This window comes from Hippopotamus amphibius, chromosome 3 (genome assembly GCF_030028045.1).
Source record: "Hippopotamus amphibius kiboko isolate mHipAmp2 chromosome 3, mHipAmp2.hap2, whole genome shotgun sequence".
NCBI classification, from domain to species: Eukaryota; Metazoa; Chordata; class Mammalia; order Artiodactyla; family Hippopotamidae; genus Hippopotamus; species Hippopotamus amphibius.
In genome coordinates this window covers 113898055-113915559 of record NC_080188.1, presented here as the reverse complement: position 1 = coordinate 113915559, position 17505 = coordinate 113898055, and the positions used below count along the sequence as shown (strand labels likewise).

Genomic DNA, 17505 nt, shown 5'->3' with positions numbered 1-17505 from the left:
CCCTGGCGGTCCAGTGGTTAGGACTGCACCTCCAATGCAGGGGAACTAAGATCCCACATGCCACGAGGCTCATCAAAAACAAAAATCAAAAAAAAAAACACCTCAGGATATCAGGATATAACAGGATAGTAATTTTATCTCTGTAAGGCTACACATTGGACCTACTGGCGGTAGTGCATATCACCAATTTTTCTGACCCTTGGTGGAGTTTTTCCTAAATCGCTAGCCTCACCCAGAAAGGCCCATTGGCTATAAAACAGGTTGAATTCATTGAATACTCTTCAGGAGGAGGCCAGAAAAAGATGGAAGTTTCCACTCAGGAAACTGAATGTGTTCTCTTTGACTCCAGAAGGGAACTAGGTGATTTCTACTTCCTACCGTGGAAATGGGAAGGTATTGAGTGAAATAATATAAAAAGCTCCATGAAGGAGTGGTTTTTGAGATGTCTTGAAAGTGCATATTTAGTTGTCTACTCTGTGTAACAAACCACCACAAAATTTACTGGCTTAACACAACAACTCTTTATCACTCACTATTCACTGGGTTGAGCTGGACACCTTTTCTTTTCATGGGATGTCGGCTGGGAGCTTGCCTACATGTCCTTCACAGAGATGCCACGAAGGCTGAGCTAGATGGGGATGCTGAAAGAGCAGGCTCTGTGTCTCTGCAAATATTTGCATAGTCTCTCCCTGTCCAGGGAGAATAGCTCTGGTCTCTCTCTCTCCAGGAGAATAGCTGGATGGCTCAGGGCTTTCAGGAGTGTAGGTTTCCAGGTTTCCAGGTCTTACATTTAGGCCCAAGTGATGACACAGCTTAATGTCTGCCACCTCGAATTAGCTAAAACGAGTCACAGCCGGCCCAGATTCACTGTGGAATAAGACCTCCAGGGTCATGAATCCTGGGATGGGTGGTTAATTGGGGACCATCATTGGAGACTGGTTACAACAACCAGTGAGAAAAAGATGCTGAGATATAGAAGGATGTGCAGATAGAAAAGCTTGGATAAAAGCACAAGGTATACTAATAAGAAAAAAAATCAAATTGTACACTGTAAATATATGCAGTTTATTGTATGTCAATTATATCTCAATAAAATTCTTTAAAAAAAAAAGCACAAAGCATCTAAAAACACAAAAGAATGGGCTAAAGTGTATGGTTTGTAAAACAGAGTCAGTGGACAATCGGTTTGTAAGTGAGGCAATGTCAGATTGCTGGGGACCTCAGCAATTTGGACTTAATTTTGTCCAGTTCTCAAACCTGACTGTGGCATATAATCTTCTGAGGACTGGAGAAAGCCAGCTTCCCAGATATCACCAAAACAACCTGCTCATGAGACAGGGAGAACTCCATCTCAGCAGAGATTTGGCAGCGTCTCAGAGGGCGAAAGGCAAGGTTAGAATTATTGAAATTGGAAGTTTGGGGGACTTCCCTGGTGGCACAGTGGTTAAGACTCCGCAATCCCAGTGCAGGGGGCCAGGTTCGATCCTTGGCCAGCGAACTAGATACCACCTGCATGCCGCAACTAAGGATCCAGTGCAATAAATAAATAAATAAATAAATAAATAAATAAATAAATAAATAAATAAGAAAGAAATTGGAAGTTTGGTTTAGGGCAGGCCCCTCAATGGAGAGGGTGGTCTTGATTAGGACTGAGTAGAGATCACAACACAACAGTCTAAGGCTGACAGCAAAAGCGAGGCAAGCAAATGTAAAATAGATGGCTAGTGGGAAGTTACTACAGAGCACAGGGAGACCAGCTGGATGCTTTGTGAAGACTTAAAGGGGTGGGATAGGGAGATTGGGTGGGAGGCTCAAGAGGGAGAGGACAAGGGGATATATGTATACATGTGGCTCTTTCACTTTGTTGTACAGCAGAAACTGACACAACAATACTGTAAAGCAATTATACTCCAATAAAGATTAAATCAATAAATAAATAGCAAGATAAGGCAAAGGAATCACAATCTTAGGGCACAAACTGTTGGTGTTTTCATGGAGGAGTTGATGGATACTCTGGAAAATTTCTGTGATGAATAATTAAGCCACACGTCCTGGCAAGAATCTCCTGGAATAGTAAAATTATGCTAATGATGAGGATGGAGCAGTAAGTTAACGTGAAGAGTAAGCTCTGTGGAGTACAGGTAGTTTGGGTCTCAGAACTTTGTCAAAATACAGACTCTCAGAACTCCTTTTCAGAAGTTCCTGTTCAATGGAACCCAAGGACCTCTATTTTTAACAGGCTTCATTGGGAATCAACACTATAAAATGATGGGTAGCAGGGCAGGCCGCCCCCAAATGTGCTGCTTTGATATATCGTTTATTTCGAGCTAAAGGCATTTGAAAAATAGCAAATGCAGGAAGAGGCTTTTTCTGAACTTTCCTTATCTGCCTGAAGACAGATCTCCAAAAGGAACTCCCTTGTCATAAACTCCCTCCCCGGGATTCATCATCCAGGGAAGATGGACTCAACACAGGAGAGGAGACTACAGGTCAACACCATGACCAGAACAACTTTATCACAATCACACCTCCCATCTGTCTTCTAAGGACTCATTCACCTTTCCTAAAAAATCATTTGCTCTCCCCAGGAGGCCTGCATGTCTCCCCCTCTTCTTTTCCTATTAAAAGGATATTAAAGCCTAAATTCTAAAGCCTATCTCTTTGAGCTTTTCATTTCCTCCCTGGGTATCTCCCATGTATACATGAGGCAGACATGTTATAAACTTGTTTTTCTCTTGTTAATCTGTCTTTTGTTACAGGGGGTCTCAGAAGGGTGCAGGGAAATTATTTCCCTCCTCTACAAAGCCATGGACCACTGTAGATTAAGATATAATGATGGTATAGGGAATCCCCTGGTTGTCCAGTGGTTAGGACTTGGCACTTTCACTGCCATGGCCCGGGTTCAATCCCTGGTCAGGGAGCTAAGATCCCACAAGCCACTCAGTGCAGCCAAAAAACAAAAACAAAAACAAACAAAAAAAGATGGTATAAACATGGGTCAGGGTTTCAGGAATATTTATTTATTTATTTATTTATTTATTTATTTATTTATTGGCTGTGTTGGGTCTTTGTTGCTGTGCACGGGCTTTCTCTAGTTGTGGCGAGCAGGAGCTACTCTTTGTTGTGGTACATGCGCTTCTCATTGTGGTGGCTTCTCTTATTGTGGAGCACAGGCTCTAGGCACATGGGCTTCAGTAGTTGCAGCACACGGGCTCAGTAGTTGCAGCTCATGGGCTCTGGAGCGCAGGCTCAGTTGTTGTGGCGCACAGGCTTAGTTGCTCCGCAGCATGTGGGATCTTCCTGGACCAGGGCTCGAATCCATGTCCCCTGCATTGACAGGCAGATTCTTAACCACTGCACCACCAGGGAAGTCCCATTAGGGTTTCTCTAGATCCTACATCCCCTGCCAGTTTTCCTCTTCTCTTTGATGGTTCTGGGTCTTCTCCAAGCTAAGTTGCAGAGAATATGTGTATCCGCTGCCAAGTGAGGCAAAGCCAGGAAAAATCCTTGAGGAAAAGTATCCCAGGAAAGGCAGAGATTGTGCAGGATTCCCAGGTGTCTTTGGAAGGAGTGGAGGAGTGGGAACTGGAAGTTTCCTTGATCCTACAACTCCCTCGGGCAGATGACTGTTGGGTGTGGATAGCAAGGTCCAGGTGGGGGTGCACCCAGAGAGAATAGGAGTTACTTAGAAGTTTAACCCAGAATCCCCATCAGCTTGAATTCAGGATGATGAGGTCCTTAAGACTAGAATTTAGGACCCCTGGGCTCTCCCTGATGTTGAACTATAAACACACCAGACTAAAGGTCCCCCAGAACTTTCAGCCTCTCTCACCCTTAATTGGTGTAATCTCGGGTAAATCATTGTGTTCCTCTCTTCCTCCTCACACTCACAGATGTTTACAGAAAAGAAGTTCACGGAGATTAAGTCACTTGTCCAAGATCACAGAATGACTAAGTGCCTTGCTCTACCCCAAATCCAGTTCTGTGGAGCTCCAGCTAACTGACCCCTCTACTGCCTTATTACTGCCTCTTTCCCTTTGGAAAGCAGCATTTTTTTTTAAGGCAGAATGATTACTTGGCCCTTGTCCTTATTTTAAAAAATATATACATAGATAATTGTAATTTTATTGAAAGGAGTTTCTTCCTTTGTGATGTTATTTAAGACTACTTTGCACCCTCATTCATTCATTCCTCCTCAACTAAGCATCTAAAGACAAGCAGGGTGTGAAGTGAGACTTAAACAGGACCCTGAGGGGCCCTCCTGGGTACAAAAGCCCCTCCGTGTCCTCTGTTTCTTGTTTCTAAGTTTAAAAAAAATAAAAAAAAATTTAAATAAGAGATTTTAGTCTTCTAGGCCTTCCCCAAGTTCCAAAAAGCAGGCTCAAGCAGTTAATAGGCTAATAGAGTCAAAGGACTCCTCGTTCCTCCTGAAGGGCTACAGATTACAACCTGATACACATCTCTCAGTTTTTCTACAGAAACTAAGATCCCTCCTACTCAGGTGGAAGATGGTGACCACCTGCTGACCACAAGCACGTAAGACCCCAGACTAGTTGAAACCAGAAGGTTGAGATTCCAGAGACATTACCCTGTTACCTCACCACCAACCAATCAGAAGAAAGTCACACACCTTGTAGCCCTCACCCCAAATTTTGCCTTTAATTCTTCCCCTAAAACTATCAGGGGGTTCAGGTCTTTTGAGCGTGAGCTGCCCATTCTCCTTGCTTGGTGTCCTGCAATAAACCTTCCTGGGTTCCAAACTCCGACCCTTGGCCTCACTCTGCATAGGGCAAAGGAACGTGGGTTCGACCATATGACCTCTACACACAGGGACCAATATTTAGCCAGTAACCTCATGAAGGCCACTTGCAGCCAGTGTGAGTTCTGACTTGCACCAACTTGCAGGGTGTTAAATATTTGGACTGTTTCCTCTGCCTATGTGCCAGGGTAATTGCATGTGTGGCCCCTAGGGCTCTCAACTGGAATTCACTGAGAGGCTGAGAGGCAGGGTGGAGCGTGGACTGAGCCTGAGAGTTGGGACACAGGGACTCAGATCCGGCCCTGCTACAGTCTATCTCTGTGTGACCTTGTGCACCTCATTTTCCCTAGGAATCTGTTTCTCTGCAGTAAAATCAACATGGGGCCCAGTACCACTTGTGCAAAAGAAAACTATATGTGTCTATGTGCCTGGGTGCACACAAGGAGACAGGTCTGGAAGGATCACAGTGCGTGAAGGAGAGCTTTTTCACTTTCTCTAATCTCTTAACTCTTCACTTTCCATAACAATCACTTGTGATTTTCAAAAGTGAATACTAGAAAAGTCCTATTTGTTCCTATTTTGCAGGAAGTCACACTTTTATCCAAGGTCCCAAGGGGCCTTGGCATTTGACTCAAGGCTGTCCTGCCTGTGTGTTCCTTAACGCTGCATCTGAACAATTGGGGGATGTGAGTTCTGGGCACCGTTTGACCCTCTTAATCACTGAGTCTCAGCCAATGCTGTCCAGGGCTGCTTACAAAACATCCTCAGTTTCCCTCGCCCTCCTCCTGCTGGCATCTGATCCGCGTCAGCAAATGTTTAGCCACCGTTCAACCAAAGCATGTGTGCCTTCTCTTGTATCCACTGCTATAAAATGTCCACAAACCTGCCCGAGGCCCCAGGAAGGAGATATCACCCAACCCCAACGTGATAAATTTCCAGCCTCCTCTGAATTTATGACATGAGGTGATTTTTCCTAAGTCACGAGACCAGAATATGGGAAAGCAGCATGATTTCTTGTCCCTGTCATACACCGGAAAGTGGGGGGGGGGGGGAGGGGCGGGAGTGAGTTTTACTGTTTTCCCAGAGAATGGTCCTCTCTCTAGTAAATTCTCCATCCCGAACCACCTTATGATAAAGAAATGACACTTTTGGATCAAAGAATGCAAATTTTGAGATCAGAGGGAGCCATACGTGGTAGAAAGAGCATTAGACTTTAGATTCAGACCAACTTGGGGGCAAATTCAGACCTCGAACAAGTCACTTAACCCATTTCACTGAACAAACACCCTATTTTGTGCCAGGCAACCTGCTGGGCATCTTACCTCCAATAGCTCAAGCCTGAAGAGTATTGCTTTCCTCTCATCGTGTAACAGATGAGGCAAGTGGGGCTCAGAGAAGAAAGCCCTGCTAGTGCGAGGGCTCAACCAATGAAATGACAAGAGCCCAGACTCCAATTCAGATCTTGAGAAGGCAAGGCCAGTACCCTTTCCTCTGGAAAGTTCTGCTTCTCCCATACACAAAGGGGAAAAAAAATTCTGCTCCAACTGAAACCATGCACCTCAGATTGGGACTTGAACCCCCATGCTGGGACTAAAACCCGACCAAAACCCTGATTGGGACTTGAACCCACGCAGCTGGGATTCAAACCTGGCCAAAACCCAAGATCTTCCAACTGAGATCACACACCTGGTTTCAGGATTTAATGAAGCTCAGGTTCTTGATGTCTCATCACAAAAAGAATTCAGTGAGGGACTAAGCGATAGGTAAGGGCTTCCTAGGTGGTGCAGTGGTTAAGGATCTGCCTGCCAATGCAGGGGACACAGGTTCAAGCCCTGCTCCAGGAAGTTCCCACATGCCTCAGAGCAACTAAGCTGGTGAGCCACAACTCTTGAGCCCACATGCCACAACTACTGAAGCCCATGTGCCTAGAGCCTGTGCTCTGCAACAAAAGAAGCCACAGCAATGAGGAGCCCGTGCACCACAACAAAGAGTAGCCCCCTCTCACTGCAACTAGAGAAAGCCCACATGCAGCAATGAAGACCCAACACAGCCAATAAATAAATAAATAAATTAAAAAAAAAAAAAAGAAACAAACCAAAAAAACAAAGTGACAGGTAAGAAGTTTATTTAGAGATTTACTTAGAGAGAAACACACTCTGCAGACAGAGTGTGGGCCATCTCGGAAGGTGAGAAAGGCACCAGGGGATGGGGGTTGTCAGTGTTTGTAAGGATGGGTAATTTCATAGGCTAATGACTGGGCGGAGTATTCCAGAATTGGGCCACTGTCCACTTCTGGATCCTCATGGTCCGCCTTGGAACTGTCATGGTGCCTGGAAGTTGACTTGTCCGCCATCTCGGACCCATTTGGTTCTAATCAGTTCATGTCATGTCCTTGGGCTATGTCACTCTTTCAAAGGTTGTTGCCCTGTCCCCTTCCCTCCTGTTTCACAGCCACACCACAGCAAACAGGTGTAACCAGGAGTGATACCCCTGGGTTAGGTGATTCCATATGCCCTTTCCAAAAGCATTCTTTAACCCCAAAGCCCTCAGAGAGACAAAAATAAAAAAGACTCTGACGCTGAATAGGAAGAAGCCCTGAGCCCAGATCAGTGGATGAAAACAGTGCTTTGGCATCAGATGAACCTGGATTCAAATGTTGGCTTCATGGTGTACCTAACTGTGACCCTGGGTGCTTTATCTGATTTGTCTGGACCTGTTTCCTAATGGGTACAAAGAGACTGGTGAGAGGTTAAAATAGGATTACAAAGCACTAGGCCAGGGTGTCATTTAGAGGAGCTGCTGATCTCAGTGGGAGGGGGCCCCTAGAGAGCTCTGAGCAGATGGAACAGGAGGAGAAAAATTCTTGGGCCCCGGACTGTTTCTGGAGTGTGCTAAGCCCCCTTGAGAAGCTCTGTCCAGCCCATATGCCAGGACTCTAGAGAACTGGCAAAGCCATCCTTAATTTTTTTTTATCGCTGCCCTGAGCCTGTCCTAGTCCAGAAAGGGGCTCTTTTCTGGAATATCTGCTGAAGGCCCATAAGGAAATCAGCCTGGAGTGAATGTGACCTCCTAGCCACAGTGCCCACAGACTGGCTGGTCACCTGGGGAAAGGCCCAGTTTTCCTGGTCTACTTCCTTACCCAGGTTGAGCTTAACACCTGGAATAACAGGACGCTACCTGCATCCAGAGTCCAGGAGCAAGTGAGAGGCGGAAATACCAGGTATTCAATAGATGAGGCGTGAGTTTCTTCCTTCAAGAGGGCCTTCCGGCAATCCACCAGTCTAATCTACCCCTCCCTGGCCCAAAGCCTGGAATCAGTTTCACTCCCCGTGGTGCTTCTGATAAGAGACCTGCTTGCTATTCTTTCCTCTGAAGACTTCCGGGAGAGGCGCTTGGGCGGGGTCTGTTCTTTGGGGAGGGGCCTGAGTTGGGCTGAGTCACTGCCTTGAGGCTGGGCATATCTCAGGACCCAGGCTGAGGATTTCGCCTCCGAGACCCCTACTCTGGAGGGGCTAAGGAGCCGCCCAGGCGAAGTTCTCCCCCAGCCATGGCCCTGGGCCTTGTGCCCCTGCTGGTCCTGCTCTTCGCTGGGCGCGGCGGCCAGGGGGAACAGGGCGCGCCCGGCTTCCAAGGCTGCAAGCAGACGCTGAACGTGTCGGTGCTGGGAGCGCTGCCAGGAGGTGGCTGGGACAACCTGCGCAACGTGGAGCTGGGGCTGGTGCTCAGGCGAGACTATTCGCAGTGCCTCACCACCGAGGACGGCGAGTACCTCATCCCGGATCACATGCAGGTGGTGACGCGGCGGGAAAGCATAGTGGAGACCCGCGCGGAGCTCATCGACCACTGGATCAACTACACCGACACCTGGGCGGCCTCCATCAACGCTGAGCTCTCCTTCCTCCCCAGCCTCAATGGTAAGTTCTCCATGGACTGCCAGAACGTCAGGAAGTACAGCCTGGAGTACCAGACGGTCACGACCAGGGTGCAGGTCCGTCACAGCATTTACTCTGTGAAGGCCCCGGAGAACCCCGACTTCCAGCCCGACTTTTTGCGGCATCTGCTGACCCTCAGCGACCACCTGGAGAACAACCAGACCCGGGAGGGCGAGTACCTGGCGGAGATGCTCGTGCTTAGGTACGGCACGCACGTCCTTACCGACGTGGAGGCCGGGGCTACCTTGGTGCAAGAGGACCAGGTGAGGCGGGAGCTGGTGGACAGTGAAGTCCGAGACAAGATCAACATCACGTACGCCGCCTCGGCCTTGTTTTTCCACGTGGTCAACGCTGGGGACGGGGTTTCCTGGGAGTCGCAGAGCCAGCTCCTCCAGAACTACGTGCGGAACACGGTGGCCTCCAGGATGCACAGCCACGGCGGCGCGCCCTTCTATCCGGGCATCACCCTGCAGAAGTGGCAGGAGGGCATCGGCAACAGGCTGGTGGCCATCGGTAGATCTGGCCTGCCCCTGCCCGCGCTGCTCCAGCCGGAGGTGCTGCCCGAGCTCCCTGAGCCCGCCGTGCACCGCCTGGCGTCCGCCGTGCGCCGCGCCATCCACCGCTACTACGCGGTAAACACGCATCCCGGATGCTTGAAGCTGGGGGCTCCCACCTTCGACCCCCAGGCCAATGTGGACGACGGCTCGTGCACAGGCAGCCGCCTTGCCAACTTCAGCTTCGGGGGCGTCTTCCAGGAGTGTGAGGCCGTGTCCGGGCAGGATGTCGAGCACCTCTGCCGGGCCTATCGCATCCCGAACCCGCTCACCGGCAAAGCCTCTTGCCCGGACAATTACACGGCCAGCGCCCTGAGCAGTGAGCTGAAGACGTGGAGCGAGGCCCGTCCTGAGTGCCGAAAGCAATGCCGAAAGTGCTGGCTCTTCTTCCAGTGCTGCTCCACCGTGTGCGCCACCCGCGAGCATCTCAGTACCGTGCACGTGGCCGCCTCCTGGTGCGCGCCCTCAGGGGCCTCCCTGCCCTCCACTGCGGGCTTCCTCTTTGGAGGTCTCTATAGCCGCGGCAACCCAAACCCGCTCACCGGGTCCCAGGCCTGCCCCTCCTGCTTCTACCCACTGACACTCTTTGGCGACCTCAAGGTATGTGTCAGTAGCGACTCAGAGCTGGGTGCAGCCCAAGCAGTCCCCTTTGGGGGTTTCTTCAGCTGCCAGGCAGGCAACCCCTTGGCTGGACTGGTGAAGGGCCAGAGCCCCGGGCTCCTGAAGGAGGTGTTCTACCAGGACAGCTCCACAGATTACCCCATGAAATGCCCAGTGGGGTATAGCCAACACCAGGCTTACCTGAGCGATGGCTGCCAAGTCCTCTACTGCCTCAAGGCAGGGGCGCTCTTGGACCAGCAGCAGGCGGCCGTCCGGATGCCCCCATTTATTCCCCGCCCCCGCTTGCTCCACGGCAGCCGTGCCCATAGGTTCTCTGTCCTGGTTGACTCCAGTGGTCACCGGGTCCAGGTGAGGCTGCAAGGCTCTGACCACTGGCAGCAGGCCAGTATCAATGACCCATCCCTGTCAGCCAAGCTCTTGAGCCAGGCTGGCTCTGGGCCCAGCATTGGGGCCATTGTTGGTTTCTGGGTGGGCACCATCGTGACGGTGGTGGCTCTTGCTCTGGGGGTGAGCTATGGCTTCAGGTACTACAAGAAAGGGGGTTACAGGACACTGCAGGAGGGCATCCTGACAGAGGAACAGAGGACCTATGGGGCCACAGAAACCACTGAGAGCCCAGCTCGGTCTGGATGCCCAGAGAATGACAAGATTTGTGTCTAAACTTGAAGCAAACAGGACTGCTGCATCATTGCTAGTCAGAGCTTTAGTCCATCTTGTTTCTTCTATTGCCTAGGTAAAAAGATGTAAGATACCTAACCATAGAATTAGCTCCACTTTCTGAAGGTATCAGGACGAAACTACTTCCTCAAGGCCTCCCCCAAATCACCTAACACAAGCTCAAGTCCTGTAACAATCTCTGTCCCTAACACTGTTTTGCTGAGGGGCCCCCCCACCCCCCCTGTTGTCCTTGGCCTATTCCTATGTTGGGTGCCTCCCTTGTTGCAAGGAGCCAATAAACCCAACTTTGTTCAAATGCAGGTGTATTCCTGGTGTTCTTTTGCGATGGGCCAGGGGGCGCATTGCGTGCAGTCACAGGGAAGATAGAATCAGCATTGACCCCAGGACAATTTTCTTTCTTTCTTTCTTTTAAATAAATAAATTTATTTATTTATTTATTTATTTATTTATTGGCTGCTTTGGGTCTTCATTGCTGCGCGCAGGCTTTCTCCAGTTGTGGAGAGCGGGGGCTACTCTTCATTTCAGTGCAAAGGCTTCTCATTGCAGTGGCTTCTCTTGTTGCAGAGCACAGGCTCTAGGCACAGGGGTTTTAGTAGTTGTGGCTCGTGGGCGCTAGAGCGCAGGCTCAGTAGTTGTGGCACACAGGCTTAGTTGCTCAGCGGCGGTATGTGGGATCTTCCTGCCCCAGGGATCAAACCCGTGTCCCCTGCACTGGCAGGCAGATTCTTAACCATTGCACCACCAGAGAAGTCCCTGTGTAGCTTTGAAGTTAGATTTGGTTTGTTTGTTTGTTATAAAATGTGTTCTATCAATTTATTTTCCCAGAATCATTACCTTGAACCCAAAAAGTTCCCTCTTGGACTTCAAGTCAGACAGTCTTGTTTTTGTTTTCCAAATAGGGCTTGACCTACTTGTGGATGATGAAGTGAATTAGGTTGTAATCAGCAAATTTAAAAAATTATTTATTTATCTATTTATTTGGCTACGTCGGATCTTAGTTGCGGCATGCAGGATCTCGTTCCCTGACAAAGGATGGAACCCGGGCCCCCTGCACTGGCAGGTGGATTCTTAACCACTGTGCCACCAGGGGAGCCCACCACTGCTTTAAGAGTGGGATACTAGAATCGAATCAGACAAACTGGGCTCAAGTCCCAGAGCAGCTGCTTACTAGCTCTGTGCCCAGGAGAAAGTTGACTCACGTCTCTGAGAACTAATCTCATCTATAAAATAGGGATGATCATAAGACTGATAGCATGAATTGTTACGAGGATTAAATAAGACAATGCAAGGAAACCCCTTGGTACAGCGCCTCGCATCTGGCATGTCACAGTGAGCTATCACAATGTGGGGCCTGTGTACACAGACTTTTGGGGCTCACAGTTGAGTGGGTAAGACACTCACAAAACATAAACTACCCATCGTAAAAATGTCATAGAGCTTCAAACAAACCATTATGGGGAAACGAATGAGGGTCACAGATTCTAACTGGGAGGGTGCTGATAAGGTTTCTGGCATGGGACCAGAGTCATCTCAGCCAGGCACACTTTCAGATTTGTTCAGTACTGCTGGCCTGGGAGGATTGTTTCAACAGAAATCGAATGCCCATTTCTGATGGTCTCAATTCATTTCCTGAAATAACCCTCCAGGCTCTAAAAACTGAGCTCTCCAACTGATATAAGCAAGATGGGGATCAGGGCACAATAAAAGATTCTGGTGTGGAATAAAGAAGAGGGGCAAAATGGACCATCCTATAAGTAAGGTGGCTACGTAATTGATCATCCAAATCTGGACCCTTGTTGAGACCAAAAGGAGGCACTATAAATAATTACATAGGACATGTTAATCGAAAGATACGTTGCTGCACCTTTTAAAAAATTAATTAATTAATTAATTTATTGGCTGCATTGGGTCTTTGTTGCTGTGCACGAGCTTTCTCTAACTGTGGCAAGTGGGGGCTACTCTTCATTGCAGTGCTCAGGCTTCTCATTGTGGTGGCTTCTCTAGTTGCAGAGCACAGGCTCTAAGTGCGCAGGCTTCAGTAGTTGTGGCACTTGGGCTCAATAGTTGTGGCTCACAAGTTCTAGAGCGCAGGCTCAGTAGTTGTGGCTCAGGGGCTTAGTTGCTCCGCAGCATGTGGGATCTTTCCGGACCAGGGCTCGAACCCGTGTCCCCTGCTTTGGCAGGCGGATTCTTAACCACTAGGGAAGTCCCCAGGTTGGGTTTTGTTGTTGTTGTTGTTTGTTATTGTTATTGTTTTGTTTGGGTTTTTTTTTGGTTTTGTTTTGTTTTGTTTTGTTTTGCTGCACCATGCAGCTTGTGGGATCTTAGTCCCCCAACGAGGGATCAAACCCGAGCTCTCGGCAATGAGAATGTGGAGTCCTAACCACTGGACCACCAGGGAATTGCCATGAATGAACCAGTTTTAAGTCTCATTTTGCCCAGCATAAGTGCTTGAATAAATACAAAGATGAATAAGACTCAGTTTTCACTGTCTCAAAATATTCTAGGCAAGTAGACAAAAAATAAAAATAAAAAGGATGGGAAAGGGGGAGGTGGTAGCATGGCGTGACCACCAAGTCTCCAAGTTCGTTTTAGAACTCTGAGTAACAGGGTGGAGAGCCGGCTGAAATTCCATCCCAGCTGATGATAGGATGGGGAGTGATGGATTACGTGCTGTCAGGGAGCTGCTCCTTGGACATCACACGATGTCTCCTCCTGAAACAGGCTTCTCTTGGGCAACTGGGTTGTGATTTTATGGACACTAAGTCATGTAAAACAAAGAGGTCTTTCCCCTTATTTTGACCTCCAGAGAGCTTAGAGCCAAATTTTGGCCCCTTCATCAACATTCTTGCTGCTAAACTTAGTTTTAGTTCCAATTTTTCTGCACTTACATTCCCTCATTTTTCAAAATTTTATAAAATTTGCATAAAACGCCATGTATTATTTTTAAAGAAAAAAGAAATAGAGAACAGAACTGAGCAGTCGTGGAGGGAGATTCACAAGCGTGAACCTGGTAAACCTCTGAGCTCCAGCTTCCAAGCCCACTCCTTATCCCAGCCTCGATCTCACTACCTATAGCTTTAGGCTTGGACCAAATCATCCTGTAGTGATTGTTTTCTGTACTTCATAGAGAGGGACTGCTGTAAACCAGGTAGTGTCTGGTTAACTCAAGAAGTTCCTGAAAATTTGACAATGAAAATTAATTTTAAATTTAATTTTAAAACTCTGTTGTTGGGACTTCCTAGGTGGCACAGTGGGTAAGAATCCGCCTGCCAGTGCAGGGGACACAGGTTTGATCCCTGCCCCAGGAAGATACCATATGCCACAGAGCAACTAAGCCTGTGTACCACAACTATTGAGCCTGCTCTCTAGAGCCCGTGAGCCACAACTATTGAGCCCATGTGCCGCAACTACTGAAGCCCACATGCCTAGAGCCGGTGCTCTGCAACAAGAGAGGCTACTGCAAAGAGAAGCCCGCGCACCACAATGAAGAGTAGCCCCCACTCGCCGCAGCTAGAGAAAGCCCGTGTGCAGCAATGAAGACCCAACACAGCCAATAAAATAAATAAATTAATTAATTAATTAATTAATTTAAAAAAAAACTGTGTTGTTTTTAAAATAGGTTGGAAGAGGACTTCCCTGGAGGTCCAGGGGTTAGGACTTCACACTTCCACTGCAGGGGCCATGGGTTTGATCCCTGGTCAGGGAACTAAGATCCAGATGCTGTGAAGTGGCCAAAATAAATACATAAATAGATAATAAAAGTAAAAAAGAATAGGTTGGAGGTGCAAATAAAAGTGGCTGTGTGTTTGTTGTAAAAAGAATGTTGCAGCATCAAAAGGCTGGGAGTCACTAAGTTACAGGCAAACACATCAGCAAGGTTGGGGCCTCAAAAATCAGACTGGGGTTCGAGGAATCTCTGCTGAGCTTCATGGTTTGGAGAGTTCAGGGTGAGGAGAGTAGGAGGTATGGAAGATATAGAAGAAAGAAGGATTTCCTATTCTTTCATTTAAATCATTCATTTATTTATTCTTAAGGGGCTCCTAAGAAGGGTAACCCTTTGTCAAATGAGGAAGATAAAAAAAAAAAAAAAAAAAAAGGAGAAAATATAGGGAAAAAATCTTTGTAATTTGAGTTAGGTAAAGATTTTTAGATATGGTACCCAAAGCACCATTCATAAAAGAATAAATTAATAAGTTGAACTTTGAAGGAAACCAGAATGTCATCCTAAAATACGCTCTTTAACATAAGAATTATTTTGAACTAAAGGCAATTAAGAAGCAGTAAAGGTAGAAAAAGCTCTCTCTTTTCTGCCTAAAGGCAGGATATAAATTCTATTTTTACTAAGACAGACTCTTAGCCCAGAGAAGGCACCAGAGGAACCTGCAAACAAACTTTACTCCGTTAGTTTTTCTCCCATATATTTACCTGCCCATAGTTTGCCCCCGCCTCTCCCCCACAAGTCTAAGCTTCCCCTCCTCCTGTCATTTCTCTACAAATTTATTATTCTTATTGACGATGCTGTATAAATTGGAATTCTAAGCTGCCATTTTGAGTTATTTTGGTTCAGTTTTCTCCTGAGTAATGTGCTTTAATAAACTGTATTTTATTTTTTTTTTAAGAGTCTCAGCTGAAAATCCAAGGTGGGTAGAGGTAAAGTTTTGCCTCCCCTACAATTTCATCAACGTTAAAAACTGGGCTGAGAGGAGAAGCACCCAAAGCCCTGAAGTATAAGATTCATTTACGTTTGAGGTCAGCAAACATGGCCCACAGCCTGGGACCTGTTTTTGTAAATAAAGTTTTAATGGAACACAGCCACACTCATTTGTTTACATGTTGTCTATAACTGTGTCCATGCTGCAATGGCAAAGTTGAATAGTTGCAACAGAGACCTTGTAGCACAAAAGCCTAAAATACTTACTATCTGGTCCTTAAGAAATAGTTAACCCTTCACATAAAGCACAGGCTGTCCAATGGATGCCAAGAAGTACTGATCTCTTCAACACTACCGTAACTAATTGCTGACTGAGGTTGCCAGACATACAGACCTTATCGTGGCCCACTTTCCTCCCGGCTAGAGCACCCTTCTCCTAGAATCCAGATCTCCTCCAATTTAGCCCAGTGTGCCGGACAAACATTATCATTTCTGTCAAAAAGGTTGGGAGGGACTTCCCTGGTGGCGCAGTGGTTAAGAATCTGCCTGCCAATGCAGGGGACATGGGTTTGAGCCCTGGTCTGGGAAGATCCCACATGCCATGGAGCAACTAAGCCCGTGTGCCACAACTACTGAGCCCAGGTGCTGCAACTACTGAAGCCCACACACTGTAGGGTCCGTGCTCTAAAACAAGAGAAGCCACTGCACTGAGAAGCCCGTGCACCTCAATGAAGATCAAATGCAGCCAAAAAAAAAAGGGTTGGGAAACATCAGTATAAACAGTGATCATTCTTCTACTGCATACCACCTTCCATTCCCTTCATCACTATAACCACCTGCCTCCCTCCCCTCATTCAGGTAACCTTTGATGAGCACCTACATTATGCCAGGGAAGACACAGCCCCTGCCTTCAAGGAGCCCGCACTCAAGCAGAAGAGAGACATAGGCATAAATAACCAAGATGCAATGTACTAAGTCATATAATAGTTATGCAAAGAGAAAGTATAACTTGTATATTCAAATACTTCAATTTGAATCCCAGCTCTGCCAATTCCCAGCTCTGCAACTTTGGGTGAGTCACTTAACCTTTCTGAACTTCAGTTCTTTCATGTGCAAAGCAGAAATGATAATAACCTCAAGTGTGATAGGCTGTGAGGATTAAATGAGCTGCTTTGTGCAGAGCACCTAGTTCAGTGTCAGAGCTCAATATTATTATGATCAGTAGCAGTGGTTGTCACAGTAATCAGTAGTAGAAGCAATCAGGTGCATTTCTCAGCAAAGAGGAGAGGGCAGCGATGCAGGTGTATAGGTCAGGGATGTTTTCACAAAGAAAGCAATATGTGATCTCGATCTTGGAGCGAGAACAGGATTTAGTCTTGTGGAAAGGAAGGTGGGAGCACAGATAGAATAAAATAAATAAAACAAAACCCTTCTTGCACGATGCAAATTTGCCCGAGATGGGAGATGTAGAATGGGGTGATTTCCTCTTTTGAGAGGCTCCCTCCTACCCTTCCTTCCTCTGGGCTCCCCAGCCCTTGGTTAGACTCTGGCATGACTAACCACACCCTGATTTCTGTCACAGTTGAGGGTGTACCTGTTGTCTTTCTCAGGAGACCATGAGTGTTTCCAGGGCAGGGAACTATCAGCTCTCTGCCTATTTCTGCAGTTGTAACGTAAGAATCTTTGTACCTACCTCGTTGTGTTCTGGTGGGGAGTAAATGAATGAATGCACATACAGTGATTAGATTGATGAATGGCAGAGTAAACACCATATAAAAAGTCTGCTACTATCATTAATATTCATTTCTTTTTTGAAAATTTAATTATTTTTTATTTTTGGCTGCCTTGCGTCTTCTTTGCTGCGCGAGGGCTTTCTCTAGTTGCGGTGAGCGCGGACCACTCTCTGTTGCAGTGCATGGGATTCTCATTGCAGTGGCTTCTCTTGTTTCAGAGCACAGGCTCTAGCTGCGCAGGCTTCAGTAGTTGTGGCTGGTAGACTCTAGGGCGCAGGCTCAGTTGTTGTGGTACACGGGCTTAGTTGCTCCACGGCATGTGGGATCTTCCTGGACGAGGGATCAAACCCATGTCCCCTGCATTGGCAGGTGGATTCTTAACCACTGTGCCACCAGGGAAGCCCTTAATATTTGTTTCTGTATCCTTAGTGCTGGCCCAAAGTAGGCATCATTATGCATTGTTCTTGAATTCGGTTGGAGTCTAGCAGGACACTTTTGAAAGCTTTAGGGTTTTATTGCTTAGAACCAGATTGGGAATTTTTATTGGCTTATTAAATTATTTATGTCACTCCCA

General features: G+C 47.3%; 1 protein-coding gene across 2 annotated transcripts in view; it reads left to right on the top strand.

The window, feature by feature from the left end:
* The first annotated feature begins 8191 nt into the window (after nt 1-8191).
* LOC130848187 (macrophage-expressed gene 1 protein-like) overlaps nt 8192-17505 on the top strand; it is a 32403-nt gene continuing 23089 nt past the window's right edge. The window contains exons 1-2 of one of the 2 annotated variants that reach the window (XM_057726297.1): nt 8192-9845; nt 15167-15302. In XM_057726297.1, coding sequence (XP_057582280.1) covers nt 8307-9845; nt 15167-15178 — 1551 coding nt within the window. In that variant the 5' untranslated portion in view covers nt 8192-8306 and the 3' untranslated portion in view covers nt 15179-15302. Of the gene's footprint in view, nt 9846-15166; nt 15303-17505 lie in introns of those variants that run through there. The other variant, XM_057726298.1, reaches the window with a different exon arrangement.